The 25777-nt window shown below is 36.5% G+C and overlaps 1 protein-coding gene across 1 annotated transcript in view; it reads left to right on the top strand.

Annotated features, from left to right (window-relative positions):
- Positions 1–25777, top strand: part of LOC150090997 (integrin alpha-PS2-like) — a 366306-nt gene that overhangs the window by 152221 nt on the left and 188308 nt on the right. Inside the window, exons 12-13 of the mRNA XM_090381009.1 lie at positions 4270–4367; positions 18733–18826. Coding sequence (XP_090237135.1) covers positions 4270–4367; positions 18733–18826 — 192 coding nt within the window. The remainder of the gene's footprint in view (positions 1–4269; positions 4368–18732; positions 18827–25777) is intronic.

The raw sequence follows: 25777 nt of genomic DNA, 5'->3' as shown, positions 1-25777 counted from the left end.
TATTCTTTTGGTGATATATCCAGATAGGCATGGATGTTCATGTGAAGTATGGTGTGCCATCCTGCTGAAAGTACAGTACACCTCTGTGTCAAAAACTATATTTCTTATTGCAGGAATTGTATTATTCATTATTAATTTAAAAACAGCATTTTGTAATTCAAAAGTACATCACCAAGGGCATCAAGACTTAGGATCTCTAAGAGATACAAACTAAAGGTTATAATAATATATGCACCAATGTGAAGCCATGATGATGAAGAGGTTGAAGAAATATACACCGAAATTGATAGACTTCTAGATGAACAGAAAACTCACTACACCATCATTATGGGGGGGGGGGGGGAATTTAAATTATAAGGTTGGAAAGAGACAAAGCAGCACAGAAATGTAAACTATAGGAAATTTCAGAATTGGTGAAAGAAATGAAAGTGGTAAAAGACTTATGAAATTTGCAGAATCTCAAGAAATGTCAGTAATGAACACTTTTTTAAGAAAAGGGTGAACAGAAAGTGGACATGGAAGAGCTCAAATGGATTAACAACTAATGAAATTGACTTCATCCTCACTAACAGAAGATATATTGTGAACAATGTTACAGTCCTGAACAAGGTAAATATTGGAAGTGAGCACAGAATGGTAAGATGCACACTTGATATACACTGCCCTAGCATTAATATCCAGACACCCCTCCACACCCCTCCATGGATGGGGAAACAGGTCCTATGCATGCAACATGTCACAGAATCGGCTATAAATATGCACACTGGGCTTCGAACCAACAATTGCAAAAGTGGGCATGCAAGATGACATGTTCAACAGAATTACCTCAACAGTTCAACAGAATTGATCACCTCAACAAATGCTAGATGCCGATTTACATGGTGTAAGGAGAGCGAATCCTGGACTGTAGAGCACTGGAAAACAGTCCTATGGACAGAAGAGTCGAGATTCGCGCTCTACCAGTCTGATGGCCATTCCTGGGTGTAGCAAATGCCAGGGGGAATAGTTCCTTCCTGATTGTATCCTCCCAACAATGAAGTTTGGTGGAGGCAGTGTCATGGTATGGGTCTCCATTCATGGTTTGGCTTGGGCCCATTAGTCATTATCAACAAAACCATGAATGCTGTGCAATACCAGGACAACCTGGACAATTTTGCACTTCCAACATTATGGCTGTTGTTGTTGTTGTCGTTATTTGGTTTTTAGGAGCATTAGCAATTAAGGCCATATTGCTCTGGGGATATGCGGTATTCATTCCCTGACCTTTCTACATCCTCCGTATTTGGTGGCTCACGGGCTCGAACCCTGGTCTAATCAAGAAGCGTGTGCTACGCACTGCCGCTCCTGCCCACCTGGCTACGGAGGTGCCTAACATTATGGCAGTACTTCAGGGAAGGCCCATACCTGTATCAGTAAGACATGCCGTGCCATACTGCTCAGGTTGTAACAGAGTGGTTTGACAACATGGGTGTGGAAAAGTTGGATTGGCCAGCCCAGAGTCCTGATCTGAACCTTGTCGAGCATCTTTGGGATGTATTGGATTGTTAGGTACGTGCACATTAAGATTGCCCAAGGAACAAGGCTGAACTGGTGGCTGCATTAAAGACTGAGTGGAGAAACATATCACCTGACATTTATAAAAAGCTGGTTGAGAGTATGCTGCAAAGATTGAAGACCATCATAAAAGCAGAAGGTTTCAGCAAAAAATATTAAATGACACAATAAAAGCTCTTTTTTTATTTTTTTGTCTATAGGCAGGTGTCCATATATTAATGGTAGGGCAGTGATGTAAGAAAAGAAAGGAAAAAACTGACTCCAGTAAATAAATGAAGGTCTTTGAGATAACAGAATAGGAGAAAAAGCAGTATGTACTGGAATTTAGGAACAAGTTTGAGCTTCTGCAGACCTTTCAGGACCAAGATACCAATGGGGAATACAACAACTGACTGCTAGTTACTGTCTTCTTACTAATCTAATATTAAAAATAGCAAATGCTTTTTTTTTTTTTTTTTTTTAAGTAACTCACCTATCTGTTGTGTTAAATGATTCCAAATATTATAGATGAAAGAATTTTAAAACTTAATTTAAAAGTGGATGAATAAGGCCAGTTTTATAAACTCAGTTTTAAAATTCTTTCATCTATTCTTTTTATGATCACTTAAATAGTATAAAATTGAACAAGCACTTACATGTTGTTTCTGAGGTAAACATAAAGAAAGAAAATTATGAGGAATCACATGGCTCTAACGTCCTATAACAAAGAAGCCAGAGGTACTCCATCACAAACCATAATTGGACAGTCTGAGAAATAAAAAGAAGCCCGAGGGATGGGGTGTCTTTTAAGCTGCAAGCCATGCCATGTGTATAGGATGAGTGGGACACTTTGGTTGGCTATGTCTTAGGGAAAGTTGCCAAAGTCTGTGACCACTGTGAGAGCTGCCTGTCTAGTTCCAAAGATCTGCATTTTATGTGGAGAAGAGGGGTTGGGGTGGTAAAAGCCTGTGTTCTGTGGAAAAAGAGTCAAACATTCTGGGGGGGGGGGATTTGCAAATGTTTCTGTTGTCCATTTTGGTGCAATCCTTCTATATATGATATGCTTCCAAAAAAGTCTCTTCTCTTTGATGATGTTATTCAAAGCATTAGAGTTGGAGGTGAGATGACACCGTGGTCCCCAGTGATTGTGTAGTGTGCCACATCACTTTGTTGGATATTCCCTCTCATTGTATGGTTTATGTGCTTGTCAGCCCTCAGTTTTAACTTGCAAAGAGTCTTTTGCAATTTTACAATTGCCAAAGACTCTTTGCAGTTGTAACACAATTTTACCCACAGCTTGTAAACAATATCTCATAGTTGTGGGGCAGATGAATGTAATAGCTGCTTGAGGTTTTTATTAACATGAAACATATATTGACATTGTTGTTTTCTTTCTTTTTTTTAGCTATTCTGTTGATGGTGTTTCATATTAGTTTATACTGAAAGAAACAATTTGCAAAACGAACCACGATAATATAAAGTGTAAAACTGATATGTAAGTTTACAATTGATTTAAATAACAGGAATAAATTTTAAAAATCTTAATACTTCTCTTGAGAGGAAAACCAAGAATGTAATGCTAGTTCATAGTCCTCATCTAAAGAGCACTATTACTAATGGAAGTCATTATTACCAAACCAAACTTAATTTAAAAATTAAGATTTGTCTGGTAGTAGCGTTAAAAATTAGATTTATAGGAATAAATTCATGAAAACTTAATACTTTGCCCAATGGAAAATGGTTAGTCAGGAGATAATACAATATTTAAGACATCTTATTGAAAAAACAGACAATTGCCTAAACAAATATGGGCTACTGGCACTGGCCAAAAAAATGAGAGAAGTGCATCCAATTTTTTATATGGGCCAAACTTGGTCAAGTGTGTAGGTTGAACTAATGAGGAACCTTGTTGGTGTCCAGAGTACGGGGGAGGAAAGGAATTTTTGGGAACAAGGGTGCATGCCTCACCCAAGACAGCTCAAAAGCAATGTCAGGATACTTGAGCAATGTCAGTGGGGCAAATATTCCATCTTAATTTGATTTAATTAAGATCAAGTTAATAAGATTAAATTAATATCATAACATCCTGTCTAGCATATTCCTCAGGTGACTAGTATAACTGAAAATTAGTCTGCTGTTTTTGGAAGCTGAGAACAAGCGGACCTTCAGGAAAGCCAAGTAGTACCCTATGGTGGAACTTGAGAGATTGAATTAAAAATTATGAAAAATGCTTAGAAATGTATGCCAATGAAGAAAAATAATGAAGTTTAAAAGAAAGAAAATCAACTTTTAACAGTCTCAGCTGGCTTGGAGAAAATTTTCTTTGTAATTAAAGGCATAAAAAACACGGATAGATTTTCATGTGCCAAAAGATTAATCTCCCCATCATCTCCTTCTCTCACTTCTTTCATAAATATTAACTTAGATTCTAACTTAGATTTATAACTTAAACATAATCGTTACGTTCACTTAGACTGTAATTTGACTTGTCATAACTCCAGTTTTTTAAGTTAGACCCCACTGGAAAAAGGTGAATCTGCAGATATGAGAAGGCAGAATTGTAATTCAAACCATAATTATGTCTTGTGTAATTCTAGATATATTTCTGTGTTTTCATAATGGATGTTGAAATTGTACTCAAAAGTTTTTATTTCTCTCTTTAATTAGTGCTGTTTCAAATGTTAAATTTGTTAAAATTAAGTTCTAGATGTGACATTTTTTTTGTGCATATTCCAGACTTTGCAGTTGGTGCTCCTTATGGAGGAAAAACAAAAAGAGGAACAGTTTTCATATTTCATGGAAGTAAAAATGGTATTATCAAGAAGCCTTCTCAGGTAAGAAGGAAAGCAAAATGGTTTGACTAATTAAAAGTAATAGCACTGCAGTAATGTTTTGGATGTAATTTGGCTTTATATATTAAAACTATGCATAAGGTATTCAATCAATTCAAAGTTCCAGAGATCTGTCTTACTTATTTTTAGGTTTAGGAGGTTTGTCATCTGGATCTTTTGAGCTCTGTTTATTATGTAATTTTTGCATTTGATATAAAGTTGAACTAAATATTACTATTTTGATGTTACAATTTCTAACTTAAAATTTCTCTTGGATCAATTTTAATTGGCATAAGACAGTCACCAAATGTATACTCTCCCTGATGTTGGAAAAATTGTGAATGATGATTCATCTGAAAATATGACTTGTTTCCAATCCAGTATGAAAATATAATGTTTGCAATCATCAAGTGTCCAGTTTTTGTGCTCTCTACTCCATTCCATCCTCTTTCTAGCATTATCATTATTAATGAGTGGTGAAGTTCTCACTGAACTGTTTTGCTCAAAACTGGATTGCTGAGACTCACATTAAGCTCTGCAGTTATTTTTGAGGCAGTATTTTTATGTTCCTTCTCAGTTCTGGTGATCTATTTCAGTCAGCTTCAGTTTTCTTCCAGTATTCGTCTTATCAGATTTCTTTTTCCATACTTGGTGAATACAGACATCACTTTTGATGCAGTTGCTCTGGATACATTAAACAAATCAGCAGTTTTAATCACCAATTCCCTGCTAAATGTGCACCAATTGGAATTCAGGCAGATTGGTAATTTTCTTCATGTACTTTTTTTATATTACTTCTAAATAAACATTGGCTTTTATAGTCTTTCCTTCATAATACAACCTGCAAGAAACAAAAAAAATAATAATAAATAAAATAAATAATCACTGTATGTTCATAAATATATCATACAGTCATTATAAAAACTGCTACTTTAATTCCATTATTTTGTCCATTGCTTTGTATGATTGCCAAGTTTTATACACAGAATGGTTGTAATTTTTATTTATTTATCTTTTCAAATAAAATCCATATATTTATTTACATTGATCTTATAAGTATGACAATGATGATTTGCACTAAACCAGTGAGGAGCAGGATATCTTTCCAGTTGAAAAAGGTTGCTTAGATTACGCTAAACCAGTGATGAGTGGGATATCTTTCCAGTTGAAAAAAGTTGCTTAGACTAAATTTAAAGTTACAAATTGAAACAGTAATATTTAGCGTGTTGTTTCTCAGCCATTTTTAGAGACAGATCATAAAATAGTATTAAACTATACTGTGCAAGTTCATTAAAAAATTAACTAATATATAATTATTTTATATCAATACAAGAATAAATACTCATATTCAGTGCTTTTTTTGTAAAAAGAATAGGTGCTGGTACTCATTCTTTGCTATCAGGAAAATTTGAAAATTAAAAGGACATGTAAAGTACAGTACTCTAAAAAAAAGTATTTCCTGATATTGTTACTTTAGTAGTAATGTTTTTGGAATAAGAACAACAAATTAAGTATATTAACACAGTTTATTAAGCATAAATTTATTATTCAAGTATATAAAAAATAAGTAAAATGTGTAAAAAATAAGTAATAAGTAAAAAAATAATAAGTAAATTTTTTCATAATAAAGTTTTTATAGAATATTCCAAATTTTTATTGAGTTCTTATCCAGCACACTGTGCCGACTTCTTTTCTGTTTGTGTCTGTTGCTGAATGATGTTTCCGAAGCAGCCACGAATCGACATGTTTGCTGGATCGAAGTGTGTCACTGGTGGACCTACAATTTTAAGAAATCATAGTGAAGAAATTGTTTGTGTCATCAACGATGCTCTAGTTGGGGCTGACGATCATATTCATTTGTGAAAATCCTCGTTCACATTCACTTGATGAAATTGGTATCGTACTCAGAGCGTTCATCAAATGCCCTCCAATTTTTCCAAAAACGTCTTTTCGATTAGGTATTCTTGAAATCCATGAATTGTATCTCTTTCATTTAACTGAAGCCTAATTGACAATTTTCTAACTTCATTTTCACCAAATGCCAACATTTCATGTTTAAAAGATTTAATACCTTCGTTATCCTCATTTACCTTCTCTCGTCATCGATATTGTCACTAGTTCTTAAATTTAAATTTTTTTTTTTTTTTTAACTGTCCAAAATGTCTTGTCATTCGGATATTCAGCTACTGTGACCATGTAAACATAAACAGGGAAAATTTACAGAAAAATATGAATAATGAACTTCCGCGAAACAACAGATGATTATTTGTCGAAGTAAAATTAAATCACTCTCTCTCTCCTAATTCTCAAAAGGGGCACTTACAGTTGATTCACAGCAGTGTCCAACCTACGCCCCCCCGCTGAAAGTGAATACAGCATTTTAAATTTTGCTAATTATCAATAAAAAAAAATTCTCATTAAATGTTCTGTTTAGTAAATGTAATCTTGTTTGTATTTAATAAAATTATTGAATATTTTCAATTTTAGGTTCATCATTATTTTTATTTATTTACCTTATATTCTTCTTAAGCAGTGATCCTTTCGAGTTGTAAATTTTCTAAAGTGAGCATTTTTTTTTGAAAAACAAAAGAAAGTCATATTGTTATGATTTTAATAAAATCTAAAATATAAATTAGTGACATAAATTTGTTACACATAAAAGTATTGGGAATTTGCATTTTTTATATATAGCCTGAAAATAAAAAAAATGGTAAGATGAAAACAGAAACTTCCTTTTATATGTAACAAGATATGGAAAATGTAATGCCCTAATGTTTCTCGAATCTTCACTGCGGCCCCGGAAAAAAATCTAACTTTGAATATGGCCCCTGTCTGTGCAGGAAAAGGTTGGATGCCACTGCAGTAGAAATTGAACCAGAGCCCATTGGGAATACCCCTTGCTCTGCTCACTGTTGACCAGCATGACTTCTCCATGTGTGGGACAGGTGGTCGGATAGGTTTTACAACCCTAAGTTGAATAATGGTAATCCCTTTAGCTCTCAATTCTTGCTTAGCAGCAGCACTAATATCCTAAGTTGCCTGGAGGCCAAAAGTGCGAACAGTGCATACCAAGTTAAGTCTCTCCTAAGCCGTTTGTTATATGAAAATTTTCTTCGCTCAACAGAAACTATTTTAAATGTAATTTCCAAAGGGAATTAAAAAAAAAAAAATTGCTATAAAAGGAGTTCGTTAAACAGAAATCCGACTGAGTAATTTAGAATTCTAAAAATGGTTATAAAGTTTTATATAGAAAATATCTTAACAATAGACAGTGAAAAATGCAAATTTAGTGGAATAACTAAGCTTATTTGAAAAGTAGGTAAACGTGTGAAAAAATTTACAGAATATTACAAATTTCGAAGTGTACAGCATCCAAATGTCACAGGTCACTGTTAATAAAGGTGCCGGTATGCCGTACCGTTGCATACCATCCTAAAAAAGCACTGCTCATATTTAACATGTGTAGTATATGTTAGGTTGGTATAAGCATACCTGTATTTCCCATCACTGTTAGCAGCCAGTTCAGAAATTTTACTTGTCAAAAATGCATAAACTTCTCTAAGCTTTTACATACTTGTAAGAAAAGGTACTCCTCAAGAAAGCTGCCTAATTTTTGTATGTTAAAGCTGGCTGTAAGTAGAATCCATTTCTTCCCCCAAAACAGCAAATAACTGAGAGTTAATGTGTGTTGATTCTTAAATATATAGCACTGAATGATAGGAGAATCTTAAGGGCTTACCATCTTAGTGCATAATACTCATTCTTTATCATCATCCAAAAATTAGCAAAATGAATTGTATTCTTTTTTAAGTTTAAAATTTTAAGTTGAGTATCTGATGCCTAGTCAGCTAACAGTTGCCCTGCTTGAAAAGACAAATGGTTAATTTTTATCAATTTTGTTAAAACTTAATTTAACACTGAATTCATTTTCTTCTTGACTAATTCCCTGTGGATAAATCAGTAACTAGCTTGTAAACCTTCATTCTCCAACTTCACCCTCATTTTTAATCTGAGCCACAAGTCCTGAATGATGCCCAGTCATGGCAGCATCATTATCTGTGCAATATATCAATGCATATATATTCATGAATAACACAAAATATTTCATTGCTGGTTGTTTCCAGTAAGTTCAAAGTAGCTTATGAAACCTTCACCAATATTTTTTGCTGCTCATTACTGTATCTATTGTAATAAATTAGTAGAGCTTTGTTAGCATTTTAGCTGGCTCACCTGCTAGAAGAGAACATCACATTGATTCTATAAGTTACAAAATTAGTTGTCATTCCACATCAGGTGCCAGTGAATTAATTTTTCTGCAAACTGTATAGTCAGAAAGAGGAATTGAGTGAATTTTTGGTACAGCTTTCTCCCATGATACATAAGCTACTATGACATACTGCGGAACTGTATAAGCTCTGCTTCATTGCATCATGCTGCCAGTACTAATACCAACTTCTTAAGGAGCATCAACTGTAGCCTTAGCAATTCTTAAAGATATTAAAAATTATGCAGGTTTTTCAGATGCAAGTTCTTCCACTTTTCTTTGTGCTTTTTAATTTGTGTAATTATAACAGTACTACATCAGGTTTACAGTAGTGATAGCAGGTAAGAAACTGAAACAATAATTTAAGCAGCCAAGCTAGTGAAAGGCCATGTCTCATGAATTCAGTGCAGTCTCCAACAACCATGCTGCCCTAGTGTGTAACTATTTTTCTTCTATTTTTTTTTTTGCAATTTCGCCACTTTGCCCACAAATATTTCCTGTTGCTATTTCTTCTTCCATTACCACGTGATATCCAGCCTCATCTTCTAGCCACATTCTTAAATACTCACTTATCCCTCCTGCCACTGTTGTTTAACACAATTTAAAACTTTTCATCTTTAATTCTGTTTAAATAGCACTTTTTTATATCATAATTTTTAATATTGACCAATATCTTTTCTCCCACTGTGTGCTTCTCACTGCCAAGATCATTAAAAAAAAAAAAAAAAAAAGATAAATAACAGATTCTTCGGTCATTTTTTTGATACAGCTGAATATGACTTCCTGATGCATAGTTGTGTGAGTGCTGCTGTAGTATTAGGGGTTTTGAAAAGGAGTTTCATGTTGCCTTCATCCCTTAATCAGATATCATTGGAAGGATATATAGGTGCATTATCAATGATCTAACAATAAAAATTTTCTTTTGCATTTAATTTTTCCTTTTGAGAGAATTTTACTTCTTTGACAAAAAAAAGTTTAGAATTATCATTAAATTCTCACTTAGGAAAAATCTTCATTCTGCATAAATAAATACATAAAAAAGAAAGCAATTCAAATTATCGATGGTCCAAATTAGTGGTTTTACTGTATAAACATTAGTATATCTGATAGTTTGGTGTATGATGGTATATATTTTCTCAAAGTCATCCTTATATAGCTATTTAAATGTTTATGAAACCACATTGACCTGTAACTTGATTTAATAACTTGCATACTGGTAAAGCCAGATTCACTTTAAATAGATTGAACAATAACATTCTTTTAGTTTAGCAGAGATGTCTTTTAGAAGTAGCTTTACTGAATAAGTAAAAAAGACAAAGTTTGGTTGTGATGTCCATGATGTCAACTTTTTAATATTGATTTATATAGTGCCTCTGGTATAGTGCTGGAAGGACACTTCTTGTAATCCTCAGAAGATATAAATACCTTGCAAAAATTATCAAAATTAATTAAAGTTTAAACAATTTTTTAAATTTAAATTTAAAATATCAGGCTTGGGCTGCATAAACCTAAATAGTATCAATATGCTTAAATGATATTTATAACCAACTGAATGTTCAGACCAACTAGTCTGGAGGATTAAATCAGTCCTTTATAGTAGTATCTTTAGGGATAAGATGATAAAGAATAAGACTTCAGCTATTAAATGAGAATTTTGCCTTTTTAAATCTTCTTCTTCAGAATATTTATATTTCCATGTGTTACTTATATTTTTTCCTTGCTCATTTTCTATGATAAAAATGCACATTTTTCAAAGCCCATAACAAACAAAACCACCCATTATAACTGTGCTTATGGAAAAAAAATATTCAATAGGACAGAATTAATTAATGCAGACTTTGACAGGAAACTTGCATTTTACTTATTAGTTAAAAAAGTGGGTTATGTAGCCTAATATGTATATATAAATTTGTAAAATTTTAACCAGATGACTCTTATTTAACTAGTTCAGATAAAGGTCATTTTTTCCTTACCAAATGACCTTTATCTGAACTAATTAATTGAGCTACCTACTCATAGATGATAGGCATGATGTGAGTACCTTGTTGATTATATGAAATAATGCTACAAGTTAGTACCCCCATAGAATGCATAAAAGGTCTATAAATTTTTAGACTGTGGCCACCATAACATCTCTAAAATAAAGAAACAATATTAGTAAAAATCTGAATATCCAAGTGACATTACAGTGCTGTAATTTTACTTACTAGTAGCCTGCTACTTTTACTTACTGGTAGTGCCATCATCAGCTGCAGTTACCGTGAACATCCTTAACCTCCACTCCCCAAGTGAGTATCAGGAAGAAATCACTTTACAAATCATCAAAAACTTGCTTGAACTAGTTCAAAATTTCCAACACTCCAGTCTTAAATAAACGCTGCCAAATCTGAGTGCCTACTATTTTTGTTAAGCTATCACCTGCTACTCTATTAGCAGACCACAATATATGTAGTGAAACATTCAGAAACTAATGCTCAGTTATCACCTTGATATACAGCTTACTTGAGTCAACTATCTATAATGGATAGCCAGATACCACCCACAATATATCGATGACAGATCAATGAAAAATTAAGTGGTAAATAAATTATAGTGTTGTTAATTATTAGTAGTAATACTAGCAAATGATGCAAGGAGGCAAACTTATACAGCATCAGCCAAAAAAAAAAAAAAAAATTACCCACATCATTTGCTCATATGTCCCTCCCTTCTAATAATTCTTAAATTTATTCAAGCTGCCCACTTCCACAACACTAGATGGTAGTTTGTTCCAGCAAATAATTATTGCTATAACAAACTAATTATTCTCTGGCTGAAAGCAAATTTTCACACATTAATCCTGCAATCATACTTTTTCAATTTAAGTTCATGTCCCTTTATGTGCATTGTGTGAGACAGAATTAGAATACCACCATCATTAAGTTTACTCAATACATTTAAAGTCTTAAATCTTCAATCAGGTCCCTTGCAAGTGCCCCTAGTTTCCAAGGATTGCAATTTGCACGACCAAAATCTTTTATGGTAAGAGAACACAAAGGGTGTAATCTACCCCTTTGTATTTTGACTAATATGGTTGCACTTCTCTGCACCCATTCCAAGTGTTCCACATCTTTCTTAAAATAAGGCTTCCATACCTGAATGCAGTACTCAAGATTACCTAACCTAACCACTGCCTTATATAATGGAGATAATCACCTCCTTGTCCTTGCTGGCAAAATTCCTGTATATCAATGACAGAACCCCATGAGCTGCTCTAGTAGCCTGTCTACCTGCACAGAGAACTTCATGCATTTTTGTACAGTTACCCCTAGGTCTCTTCATTCTTCACCACCTTGAGTGTGGTATTACCCAGTTGGTATGCTATTCTGGGATTACTGCTTCCTCATGCAGTGCCTTACATTTACCAATGTTAAACTTCAATTTCCACTTCTCAGCCTATCTGCCTAATTTATTATTCTTATTATTATAGTGCAAGGAAGCCTGGGGCTTATGCAGCACCAGCCAAAACAAAAATTCTGAATTACCCTGAGAGAGAGAGAGAGAAAGTGTATTTAGTGTCTAATGGCAACAGGGGTTTCCCCCATCTCCGCATTGCTTTTATTGTGGGTGTACCAGTTCGCTGGGAAGGCCAGAGATTTAAAAGTGTCTGGATATTGTACATGTGTAGATCTGGCCGTTTAGCTGCTGGACCCCTACTGAGTCCCAGCGTTGCCCACACTTTGCCCCGTGGAGGCAGACCAGGTACACCAGTATTTTTAGATAAGTGCTCTGGCAGGTCCTGCCACCTAACTTCCTGAGATTTCAATGGCTAGGACCTATATATATATAAAATGGGGGGGGGGATAAACGCTAGAATCTAGTTAGGCCGAAAGAGGTTGCAAGTGTGTCGAGTTTGGCATTTTAAATTTTTCATTGTGTGGGGCATTCACTTTTCGCTGGCAATATATGTAGAGAGAAACAGGAGGCTGGGGGGAAAAGACCAGGAATATGGGGGTCAATAGGGAAGGCGACCCCAGGTATATCAGTGGAGCATGCCCATGCCCCACCAGAGGGAAAAGAGGGGGTGGTGGGGAGGGGAGGAGGCAGACAGACCATCCCCTCACCCCACCAAAGATGGGGAAAGAAAGTGGGCTGGGCAAGGGAGCCCCGACCAGTTCGCCATAGCGGCAATTTGCAGTGCCCACCAGCAAGTACAGTCCGATGTTAACTCATTGGTGGGGCCTAATCCTCTTCCAGGTGTGTGGGTTCATCCTGGCTGGTGCCACTCCCATTGTTCCTAGGTCGATGCTGTTTCAGTAATAGTATTGGTGCTCCATTTATTCTGCTGCATATTATGCCATTTGTCATAAGTATTTTGCCATCATTTCCTCTGTGTTGATGTTCATTATCAGTTTGCCTTTATTTATTATTTGTGGTTATCTATTCGTTGCGGATGGCTATTTCTGTTTGTCGTCTGTTGAAGACGTCAAGTGCAAATCGGCTGAGGGGCTTTGCATTCATCTTCTGAATCCAGTATTAAATCTCAGTTATATGTCTACTTCTGTGTTCTTCGTAGTATTCACAATCGTGCATAATATGCTGCCAGTATCTAGGTTCTCCACAGGTGCATGTGGACTCTTCTATTTCGAATGCATTCAGTTTTGCTTTAAATGGGCTGTGGCCCATCAGGAGGAAGGTTGTATTTAGCCCAGGGTAGAACCATGAGGGGACTTTTCGGTACATTTTTGCGCTGTCAGTATGAAGCTTCTTGTAACTTGACCCTTTGGCGACATCTCCCATCTGTGCTGCCAAACCTTCAACATGTGAGCCACTATTCATTGTTTCTCTGTCGTCCGGCTGTTGGTCAGGTCCAAGGTAAAGTCATAGATGAAGGCAGGCATATCCTGAGATAGTAAATACATGAGTCCACATCTAGTCACCTCGAGGTCCAGCGGAAGAGCTCCCGCCAAGACCTGCAGAGCGTGGGTGCTCACTGTTTTGCAGGCCCTGGTTATAGTTAGAAATATGTTTCTTTGGAAAATGTCCAGCAGTCTTCTGTTGACCGCAGTTCCGGCCTTCCTGAACCAGATTGGCGATCCATAGGTGATCGCTGGAATGAATATTGTTTTATAATACAGGGACAGAGTCTTCCTGTTGAGTCCCCAGTCCCTGCAAGATACTCTTGCTACAAGTGCTGTGTAGTTCCTTAGATTCTCTCTCAGGTAGGTGAGGTGTAAAAGACAGGTTTCCATCCAGGATAATACCTAGATACTTTAATTGCTTTGCTAGTTTAGAGAGAGAGAGAAGTAGAAGGGAATCACCAAGAAAGAGATGATATCCAGCTCAGGACCCTAGGTGTGTCAAGCCCATACTCACTAGATGTGAGCCCATCTTTGCTGCAGTAATATGCCTTTATTCCTGTTATTAACCATCCTGCCAACCTTTGTATCATCTTCCAATTTAAACAGTAAGCATGATGTGTCTTCATCAGTATCATTAATAAATACTATAAACATTAAGGGGCCTAGCACTGAATCCTGAGGGATTCCACTGATAACAGTCCCGGAAGAGCAGTGTCCATTTATAACCATCCTCTGTCTTCTCCCACCCAACCATCTCTTTATCCTTAACAGTAACTTGGCTCTGATGCCATGCTGCTCCAATTTGTACAGCAGTATTTCATCTAAAAGTGTCAAAAGCTTTACTGAAGTTTAAATATGTGATGTCAAAATTATATCATTATATCAAATTAAATGAAATAGTGTTAACAGGTCAGTGCTATAATTTATTTGCTACTCCACTCTGCCATTGAAATTTGGGCATCAGACATGCTTACTGAACTAAAACAGATCTTCATTGCTGAATACTGGTTTCTAAAATGGGCAATTTAAAAGGCACAGCTTTTCTCCTTAATGTCATATTATGGGGCGATTTTTTTTTTTTTTTTTTTTTTTTTTTAAGGACTTTGTTCAGATACAATAATGTATGGAGCATCACTGCAGCATTTTTGCGCAGTCATCTCCATCGATGCTATGACTGCAGGACAGCAAATACCAACCGGGCTAGCCGGGTGGGTAAAGGGCCTTCCTGGCAACCCAAAGGTCGCGGGTTTGAATCCCGCCTCGGGCTTGGATCAGAGTAGAAAATACAAAAACCTTGAGAGGTGCAATATGGCCACAAAAGCCACTGCGCCAACTTAAAAAAAAAAAAAAAAAAAAAAACCAACAAACTGCAATCAACAGCATGTCATAGTTTCATGAAGCATTATTTTACTGAGCAAAACATTACCTTCTTTTAACTACAAATTATAAGTAAAAATTTTATTAACTTGCCCCCATTTTCCTAACTTAACAAGAATATCAGATGTAAGCCTTTAACCCTACAGAAAACTGCCATTGACCTCATATTGACTGGTAATGTTATGTTGGTCAGTTTTAGCTTTCATTAATCCCGCTTACTTTAATTTAATTGACAATGAGCATAGTTTTAAAATTAAAAAAAGAACATGAAAACTTTTCAGAATCAATACTCTTGCTGTTAGTTATAAGAGGAGTTAAAAAAATCCACTAAGTGGCTTTTAGAATATTTTTAAAACTTACCAATATTATACCGCAATGACGTCCAGCTGTCTCTGAAATATCCTGTATCTTGTTTTCCAGGCTGCTGCTCATTCCAATAGAGCAGTGCAAGAATCACTTTCACCTCTGCCAGTGGCTACTGTTAATCTATTAGTCGTTTTGTATCTCCCCAAGCTAGCAGTTTTCCGACGCACCTAACACTGCCACGATAGCAACAGCAAATATTCTTGCACCCTTTCTATTTAAGTGTATCCCATCCCTGTAGAAGCAGTCTCTCCTGTTAACAAGTAAAGCACCATCACCATGGGACACATCTGAACATCTTCAGTCTATGGAGACCTCTGAGACCAAGGAAGCTCTCATAATTATGGCTAACAGTTTGCTTACTTCCTTTGCCACCTCCTTTAATACAACTGGATAGATCCCATCCACCACAGGTGCCTTTCTTATGTTTAACTTCAACAATTTCTCCTCCACTAAGCTCTCAGTTATTACAAAATCATTTAACTCCCTGTTGGAGTTTGATAAACATCTGGCTCTCTCCTCCTTGAATAACTCCTCATGTGTGAATGTAGATGCAAAATACTCATTTAGTTTGGCAACTATATGAGAATGATTATCTACAGTCAAACCATTGATATCAAGTTGACCAGTCAGATCCATCCCCTTCCTTTTATAGTTTATATAAGTAAAGGAATCTTTGCTGTTTTTCTTTGCATCCTTTGCCAAAGATTTCTCATAATCTGCCTTCACTTGCCTAACCTCCTTTGTGACTTGATTACAGACTTGCTTATATCTACCATAGGCTTCTGTGTCACCTGATAATTTATATGCATTCCCATGCATTTTTCTTCTCTGCCATGAGTCTCATTAGTTCATCTGACATCCATTTGGGCCTAAATCTAGAACAGTATTTCTTATTTGGAACAAAAAGCCTAGTAGCTTCTAAGATTACTTCCTTGAATGCTTCCGATTTAGAATTTGCTGTTGGTAACCTCATCATTTGGTCCCACTGTATAGAAATTTAAAAAATCTCTGAGACCACTGTAGTCACCTTTCCGGAAGCAAAAACCCTTCCCTTTACTCCTGATGGTAGTTACATCTTTAAGTAAATCACACATCAGTACACTGTGATCACTGCCACCTAGTGGTTCCTTTATCTTTAAATTTTTAATGCATGAATAATCACTGCTGATAATCAGATCAAGAGTGTTAACTACATCTGGTTGCCTCTCTGACATGCTGCTGTAGAAAACAATCATTCAATAAATCCACAAAAGCCTTGCTAATGTGAGAGTGACCAACCCACAAGTTCCAGTCAATATCTGGGAAGTTAAAATTCCCCATTATAAGACACTGATTTACTGGCCCACTCTGTTTCTCTCTATAATTGTTCATTGTACTCCTCAGAATTATTAGACCTATAACAAAATCCTACCCTCATTTTTGCTTTCCCACACTGAAAAAAATTCTACCTCATGAGCCATGCACAATCTCTCCAGGTCTGAATTGATTGACAAGACTCATCATATACTCCCTCCTATCGTGTCTGGGCAGGATTGCGGACGCTTTCAAATTTATTCCTAACTTGTGACTTTTTTTCAATATTGAATACAACAGTATATAAAAATAAAGTTGTGGATACAAAAGTTTACTGATAGCAATATAAGTAGTAATAAAAGTGGAGTGGTAGTTAGAACAGGAGCAATAGTAATATGATATGCTTTTCCAAGAATCAGCACTTTTGGCAATACACTTTATGAAGCAAAAATAATTAAAAAGACATGAACTTTGTATCCAAGTCCATGATCCGAAATTTACCATGAGGTTGGCACCCAGAATGTTCTGTGTGCTTCCATCGTACCCTTACGTTTGATATAAATTTCAAGTTTTAATCATTATTTTTGTTTGCATTTTTTGTATTTTTTTATATTTGCGTATTTCTAGTCACTTACCAATCTCCCAATCTTCACATCTGCAAATTTGGGCAATATGCCCTGTATCCCTTTGTCGTTGTCATTTAAGGAAGCCAACAACAACAACAGTTATTGGCTTCCTTACGAATGCATCTATCCCTGACCCCCCCCTGAGGTGAAGGGCCCACTTCTATCACTAGCCCAGTCTGAAGAGAAACAGTTAATCACAGCCCTCTGTCTCCTGTCCTATTGCCCTCCTATGAGCAGTTTAAGGGTTTTACTCATGAACCCCATTATATTCCAGCTTATACAGTGACCTGTTGTTGTGCTGTACTGAGCTAAAAAGCGTAAGCCTTGCCAAAGTCTAAATAAGCAATGCCAAAATAGCCATCCATATTACTTAAAGTATTTTCTCTCTACAAAACTCTACTGTATATGTCCTTGAGAATACAATTTCTATGTAGATCTCATTGATCTTAGTCATTTCCTCCAATCATTTCCCTACCACTAAAGTCAGGCTCACTGGTAATTTTTTTTATCCAACATTGTCCTTAGAACTGTCTCAGTGAAATGGCAATACATTATTGCTCCCCTAATTCAAAGCAGTCTACCCAGAGTCCAGTGACATCCTCAGAATTACTGGGTAAAATGCTATTGACCCAAGGACTTTACTTGCTTTTAAGCCAAAACTTTTTTCTAAAAAAATTTCTATAGTAATTAATCTTCACTAGCACAGCTTCTCACTGCTAATAGTGAATAAATGCTCACACAGATTAGATATATACACATTTACAATTTCAACTAATTTAACAAATGAATAAATAAATAAAATTTTGTGTTCAAATTTATTTACTATGCTTATAAATAAATATAGGGAGTATATTCATAATTGGTCCAACATTGTAAAAGTAAAACTAATGAGGTTAACAGTTTATATATGAAAAGTATTTTCATGTGTTGTTTCTTTTCTTTCCTCTTTAGCATTAGCATTAGTAGAGGCATATGATGCAAGAAAGCAAGCTTATACAGCATCAGCCAAAAAAAAAAAAAAAATTCACACATCCATTCACTCCAAAAGTTTGTCCAGTTTTTCCTTGAATTTATTTAAGCTATCAACTTCCACAACAACCAATGGAAGTTTGTTCCAGCAATCAACCACCCACTGGCTAAAGGCTAATTTCCACACATCTATTCTACAACTGTCTTTCCTTAATTTGAATTTATGTTCCCTCAGGTGCGTATCTAAGCAATAGGAAGAATCCCATCAGCATTGAGCTTGTTCAAACAAATCAAGGCCTTATGCACCTCAATCAGATCACCTCAAAGGTGCCTAGTTTTCAGACACTGCAATTTGCAGAACTTAAGCCTTTCTTGGTAAGAATAACCCTTTGTTCCCCTTTGCTATACTTGTTCCAGCAACTCTTTCCTAAAATGAGGCCTCAGACTCAAGCAGTACTCAAGGTGTGGCCTGACCATTGCCTTATACAAAGGATTAATCAGCTCCCTTGTAAATGGTTTAATAAGCATCTTTTTTAATGTTTAAAAATATTTCTTATGAAAACAAAAAATTACTTAAAAACTTTAGTCATAATTATTCAATTTTTTTTTTTTTTTTTTTTTTTTGAACTTAGGTTATTCAATCAGAGGACTTCCAAGGTACAAGCCTCTCTACATTTGGATTTTCACTGGATGGTGGAATGGATCTAGATGACAACGAATATCCAGGTAGGATATATAAATTAATCTTACCGCCAATCTCTTACATTTGAAGTAGTTGGGGCTTATGGTGTTTCTGAAAACAGAAAATTTTGTGTAACCGGTATTGTCTTCAGGTAATTAATGATTGATTGTTAACTATGCTGTTGTCAAAAGGTGAAAATTAGATAATATAAATACAGTTGAAGCTTTTTAAACTGCTCCCCTGGGCAAATGAGAAAATGGTCATTATATCAATAGTTCATAAAATCAGCAGAAGAACAAAGAAAAGTTTGAACATTTTATAATATAGTATAATCTTATTCAGAATATATACTACAGTATGCAACAAGAAAAGGATGATTGTACATTTTTCATTGATTGTACTGTGTAATGAGACTAATTTGTAAATTATATACAAATTTGTATATACAGTAATTACTGTACTATAGACAGTATCTGTATACACAGTGTGGAATAAAAGTAATGAGACTGAATTTTAAAAAAATATATATAGAGAGAGTGCTAGAGAAGCATAGAAGTGTGAACTCTGCAGTCTTGCCAACCCAAACCAGTTTGCTTTAAGTTGCTGTTTTGTACAAACATTCTTTGAACACTGTGTTTAATGTCACCATCAAAAACCGATTAATGGAACAACAGATCAATGTCAAGTTTTATGTAAAGCTGGGGAAAAGTCCCACTGAAACAACAAAATGTTACTAAGAGCTTATGGTGATGAGGCTCTGTCCTGAGCACAAACATTTCAATGGTTTAAGCATTTTGAAGAGGGCAGAGAGTATATAGCAGAGATCCTCAAAGTGGACAACTGAAAACGATCTGTAGCCCTGAACTGGCAGACATAGTGCACAATTAATGCTGAGAATGCTAGCAAATGAGTTAAATGTGAATAAGAAATAGCTCATAATTACTACAAACTTAGGAAAAGAAAAATTTGCACAAAGTTTATTTCACACTGTTTTCACAATGAGGAAAAACTTGGATGATTAGATGATTTCAAACATTTTGTTCCAACAGCTGATAGTGAAACTGTTTTCCTAAACGGCATTATTAGCATTTTAGCATTAACATTAGCATTAGTAGAGGCATTTGATGCAAGTAAGCAAGCTGATGCAGCATCAGCCAAAAAAATAAAAAAATAAAAAATAAATAAATAAAAAATAACCACTTCCACTTCACCCCTCTGTTCGTTCGAAATACCTGTCCAGCTGAGCCTTAAACTTATTTAGGCTATCAACTTCCACGACAAGGGATGGAAGTCTGTTCCATCAACCAACCACCCACTGGCTAAAGGCAAATTTCCTCACGTCTATCCTACATCTGTCTTTCCTAAATTTGAATTTATGCCCTCTCAGCTGATTTTTCTGAGCAAGAAAGAGGAAGAATCCCATCAGCATTGAGCATGCTCAAACCATTCAAAGCTTTATACACCTCAATCAGATCACCTCGCTGGTGCCTAGTCTCCAGACACTGTAATTTGCAAAACTTAAGCCCTTCTTCATAAGAGCACCCCTTTGTTCCATTCACCAATCTTGTTGCCCTTCTCTGTACTCGTTCCAGCATCCCTACATCCTTCTTGAAATGAGGCCTCCAGACCTGTATACAGTACTCTAGGTGTGGCCTGACCATTGCCTTATACAAGGGAATAATCACCTCTTTATCCCTGCTAGAAAAATTCCTATATATCATCGACAATACACCATGAGCTACTCTTGCAGCCCGTCTGCACTACTCAGAAAACTTCATATCTGCCTGCACAACCACCCCCAGGTCCCTTTCATTCTCTACCACTGTCAGTGTAGTACCACAGAGTTGAATACGTTGCTCTGGAGTTGCTGTTTCCTATATGTACTACTTTATATTTGTCAATGTTAAACTTCATTTGCCACCTCTCGGCCCATCTGCTCAACCTTTCCAGATCCTGTTGCAGTAGCATAGTGTCAGTAGTGTCCTTGACAACCCTGCCAACCTTCGTATCGTCTGCAAACTTGGACATTAAGCTTGATATACCATCATCAGTATCATTTATAAATACAGAAAACAATAATGGACCCAATACTGAACCCTGAGGGACTCCACTAATAACATTAGTCCACGATGAGCAGTGTCCATTGATTACCACTCTCTGTCTTCTCCCCCTCAACCACCCCTTTATCCATAGCAGCAATTTGCCTCCAATGCCACACTGCTCCAATTTTTGCAGAAGTCTTCCATGTGCAACAGTATCAAAAGCCTTTCTAAGATCCAAGTATATAATATCAAAGTTATTCCCTGCATCCAGTTCTTTTGTGACTGCATCATAGTATCCAATCAAATTGGTCAGGCAAGACTTCCCCTTAACAAAACCATGCTGTGTCTGAGCTATAACTGAAGTCTTGTCTAGATGATCCTGCAGTGCTTTTTTAACCAGTGCCTCCATTAATTTTCCGGGAACAGAAGTTAAACTAACAGGTCTATAATTACTTGTGTCGCCTTTTGATCCTCCTTTGTGAAATGGGGTCACATTTGCACATCTCCAGTCCATGGGTACTTCCCCTGAGTCCAAGGAAGCTCTCATAATTATGGCTAAGGGTTTGCTTACTTCCTTTGCTGCCTCCTTTAATATAACTCGATAGATCCCATCCACCCCAGGTGCCTTTCTTGTATTTATCTTCAACAATTTCTCCTCCACTTTACTCTCAGTTATTACAAGATTCTCTAGCATACTGCCCAAGTTGAATACACCTCTAGCATTCCCCTCGCTGACTAACTCCTCACGTGTGAATGTCGATGCAAAATATTCATTTAATTTGTTAGCCACCTGAGCAGGATCATCAACAGTTGACCCATCGATATCAAGTGGACCAACCTGATTCATCCCCTTCCTTCTAGAGTTTACATAAGTAAAGAACTCTTTGCTGTTTTTCTTTGCATCCCTTGCCAAAGATTTCTCATAATCTGCCTTCGCCTGCCTAACCTCCTTTGTAACTTGGTTACAGATCAACTTGTATCTATCATAGGCTTCTGTGTCACGTGTTAATTTGTATGTATCTCATGCATTTTTCTTCTGTGCCATATGTCTCATTAGTTCATCTGACATCCACTTAGGCCTAAACCTTGAACAATATTTCTTAGTTGGTATGTAAAGCCTAGTAGCTTCCAAGATAAGTTCTTTGAATGCTTCCCATTTTGAATTCGCTGTTGGTAACATCATCAGTTGGTCCCACTGTATAGAATTTAAATACTGTCTCAGTCCATCGTAGTCGCCTTTACGAAAGCAATAACCCTTCCCTTTACCCCTAATGGTAGTTACCTCTTTGAGTAAATCCCACTTCAGCACACTGTGATCACTGCCACCTAGTGGTTCATTTACCTGTAGATTCTTAATGTATGAAGAATCACTACTGATAATCAAATCAAGAGTATTACTCCTTCTAGTTGCCTCCCGAACATGCTGATGTAGAAAACAATCATCCAATAAATCCACAAAAGCCTTGCTAGTGTGTGAGCGACCAGCCCCCAAATTCCAGTCAATATCTGGGAAATTAAAATCCCCCATTATAAGACTCTCTGATTTACTGGCCCCCTCTATTTCCCTGTACAATTTCTTATTATACTCATCAGAGTCATTAAGCCTATAGCACACTCCTACTTTCAATTTTGATCTCCCAATGCTTATGTCACACCAAACTGACTCGACACTGCACTGTCCAGCAATGTCGACTGGCTTCACTTCCTTGGATTTTATGTATTTCTTAACTAATAGCATAACCTCTCCTCCCTTCCTATCCTGTCTATCCCTTCTGTAGACATTGTACTCCCCAAATTCCAGTTCTGCATTCCTTATATCTGTGTGACACCACGTCTCTGAAATCCCCAGAATATCTGCCTTTGATGTTTTGAGCAAGACCTCAAATTCATCAAATTTATTTACTAAACTCCTAGCATTGGTGTACACGCAAGTATACATGCTCCTGTTCTTTTTCTTAGCTACCCTAACACAACCCATGTGTTTACTTGTACCCCAATGATTCCCAGCAGTCTCTGAAATATCCTGCATCTTATTTTCCAAGCTGCTGCTCATTCCAATAGAAGCAGTGCAAGAATCACTTTCACCTCTGCCAGTGGCTACTGTTAATCTATTAGTCCTTGTATCCCTCCAATCTAGCAGTTTTCCGACCCACCTAACACTGCCTCGATAGCATCAGCAAACATTCTTGCACCCTTTCTATTTAAGTGTATCCCATCCCTGTAGAAGCAGTCTCTCCTGTTAACAAGTACAGACCAGGCTGAAAAAAAATTCTACCCCTTGAGCCTTGCACAATCTTTCCAGGGCCGAATTGATCGATAGGGCTCTCATCATATACTCCCTCCTATCATGTCTGGTCTGAATTGCAGACACTTTCAAATTCAACCCTAATTCACAGCTTTTTTTCAAAAGTGACCTGTACTTGTTAAGTAATTCCGCCGGTCTCCTACTCTTAATATCATTAGTGCCAACGTGTACAACTGTATCACCTTTTGTGCCCTTAAAAGATGATATCCGCTCTGAGACCAAAAGACAAAGTACAGAATGGTGATCACAAACCTCACCAAGACCAAAAATGATTCCAGAAATTTTTTATCGAAACCATGCTGATTACATTCATTGATCATAAGGGGATAATTCATTCCAGAAGGAAGGACTGTCACCAGTAAATACTACTTGTTTGTTGGTGAGAAGCATCAAGTGCATGCCATCAGATTTAGAACAGTCTGGTTTGCTTCTGTTGTGCAACAATGTGTCTTCTCACACGGCAATCAACATGTAGACATTTCTGCCACACAAGAAGGTTTGAGTGCTCAGCCACCCTCTTACTCTCCAGTTTTGGCTCCAGAAGAAGGTGACATTAGAACTAAATACCATCAGAGCAAATGAGTTTTCCAAGTCTTTATGAATGCTGTAGCAAGAGTATTCAGTATTGGTGAATATTTTGGGAGAGATAAGTAAGAAAATAATATTTTCCTTATCCATATTTTTCCTTATTTGAATTTAATCTCTCTGTTTTTTTTATTACACTTTGTGTATGTGTTCATACTTATATACGGGGTGTTTCAAAAGTGATGGTCAATAATTTAAAGGTGAACTGTACAGACTACAATATGCAAAAAAAGCTTAGCAAACATGGGTCCTTAAGTGAATTGTTTTCGAGATATTGCACATTTCTAGTTGGGATCCATCACTGACTTGTTTGTTTAGGTTAGGTTATCCTCATTCTCTCCCTTTCCCCTCTCTCTCTCAATGCTCTGAGACATAGCAGGCATGCTAGTACTTGTCATAGGATAGTTAACGTGGAAAGAGGTTACAGCAACAAAGAGTATGTGGAAAGCACTTCATGTATGGTAGTCAATGGCAGTGCACCAAGAAGCATTTCCTTGCCGAAGGCAGCCCAACAGGTGCACATTCATTAGGGTACATCAATGACTTAAAGAACGTGGGCACTTCGCAGATGGAGTATGAGCAGGTAGACCCAGAAGCATAACACCTGATGTTGACAAAAGGGTGTTAGAAAGAATAGAACAAAATCCAGAATTTCAACAAGAAGGGTTGCTCTGCAAGAGCATGTACTGAGTCATAGCAGCGTGTGGCAAATTTTACATCGCCAATTACTGTACCCCTACCATATCCAGCATGTACAAGGTCTCAGCAATACAGACTACCCTCCTAGAGTGAACTTCTGCCAGTGGATGCAACAACAATGTGTCCTGAACCCCCAATTTTTAAACAATATTTTGTTCACTGACGAATCTGGGTTTACTCGTGATGGTATTTTTAATTTTCATAGCTGTCACGTTTGGTCCGATGAAAATCCTAATGCAATTCACAAGTCACAACATCCGCAACATTTCTCATTGAATGTTTGGATAGGACTACTAGGAGACTGTCTAATTGGACCACACTTTCTGCCAAACAGGCTAATAGGAGAGCTGTACCTGCAGAATGTTTTTCCAGACTTCCTTGATGATGATAATGTTCCACTTCAGCAATGCCAGAATATGTGGTTTATGCATGATGGTGCACCGCCACATTTTGCTCGAGTTGTGACTCGATATCTAACTAGAAGGTATGGTCAACAGTGGATAGGTAGAAGTGGGCCTGTAATGTGGCTTCCCAGATCACCAGACTTAATTCCTATGGATTTTTGTATCTGGGGTCATGTAAAAAGCTTGGTATACACTTCTGACGTTAATACAGTTGAAGGAGCCTTTCAGCAAATCAGAAGTGACCCAGGAATGCCTGAGGATTCTCAACTCAATGAAGAGTACAGATGCAAAGCTGTGTACAGATTTTTGACAAAGCTGTGTACAGATGCAAGAACAACATTTTGAACACCTTTTGTAACATCCTGTAACATGTAAGATCTGTAAAATCCTGTGGTGTTGAAACCAAAAATTAAAAATGTATTATCTTATGTTTAATAAAACCACCCTTAGAAAAGGATTCGCAGCTTTTTGCTAAACTAGTGCTCCCATAGTCAGTGGTGGATCTTAACAGAAAATGTGCATTATCTCAAACGGTTCATTTGCAACCCCTATGTTCACTGGGACTTTTTTGCTTATTTTAGTTTGTACTTTTCACCTTTAAATTATTGACCATCATTTTTGAAACACCCTGTATATCAAGTGCTTCCACAGACAGTGGAATTGGTTTCATACTTAAAAATTATCTGACAAAGTGCAGTTTTTTCAGTGACAGACAGAGCATGTTTTGTGTTTTCAGTGGCAGAGCATTGGCTAACCACAGACAGTAGAATAAGTAATTTTGCTGGTCTCCTACTCTTAATGTCATTAGTGCCAACATGTACAACAATATCACCTTCCTTTTGTGCCCTTTAAACATAAAAAGAAACCTAGAAATCACTTAGAAATCTTGTTATTTTGGATATAGCCTTTTTTTTTTTTTTTTTAAGAAGGCTATATCTAATGCTGTCATTACATCACCAA

This window comes from Mastigoproctus giganteus, chromosome 1 (assembly GCF_048544385.1).
Source record: "Mastigoproctus giganteus isolate SK-2022 chromosome 1, ASM4854438v1, whole genome shotgun sequence".
NCBI classification, from domain to species: Eukaryota; Metazoa; Arthropoda; class Arachnida; order Uropygi; family Thelyphonidae; genus Mastigoproctus; species Mastigoproctus giganteus.
Note: the sequence above shows the minus strand (reverse complement) of the source record. Positions and strands in the feature narration are given on the sequence as shown.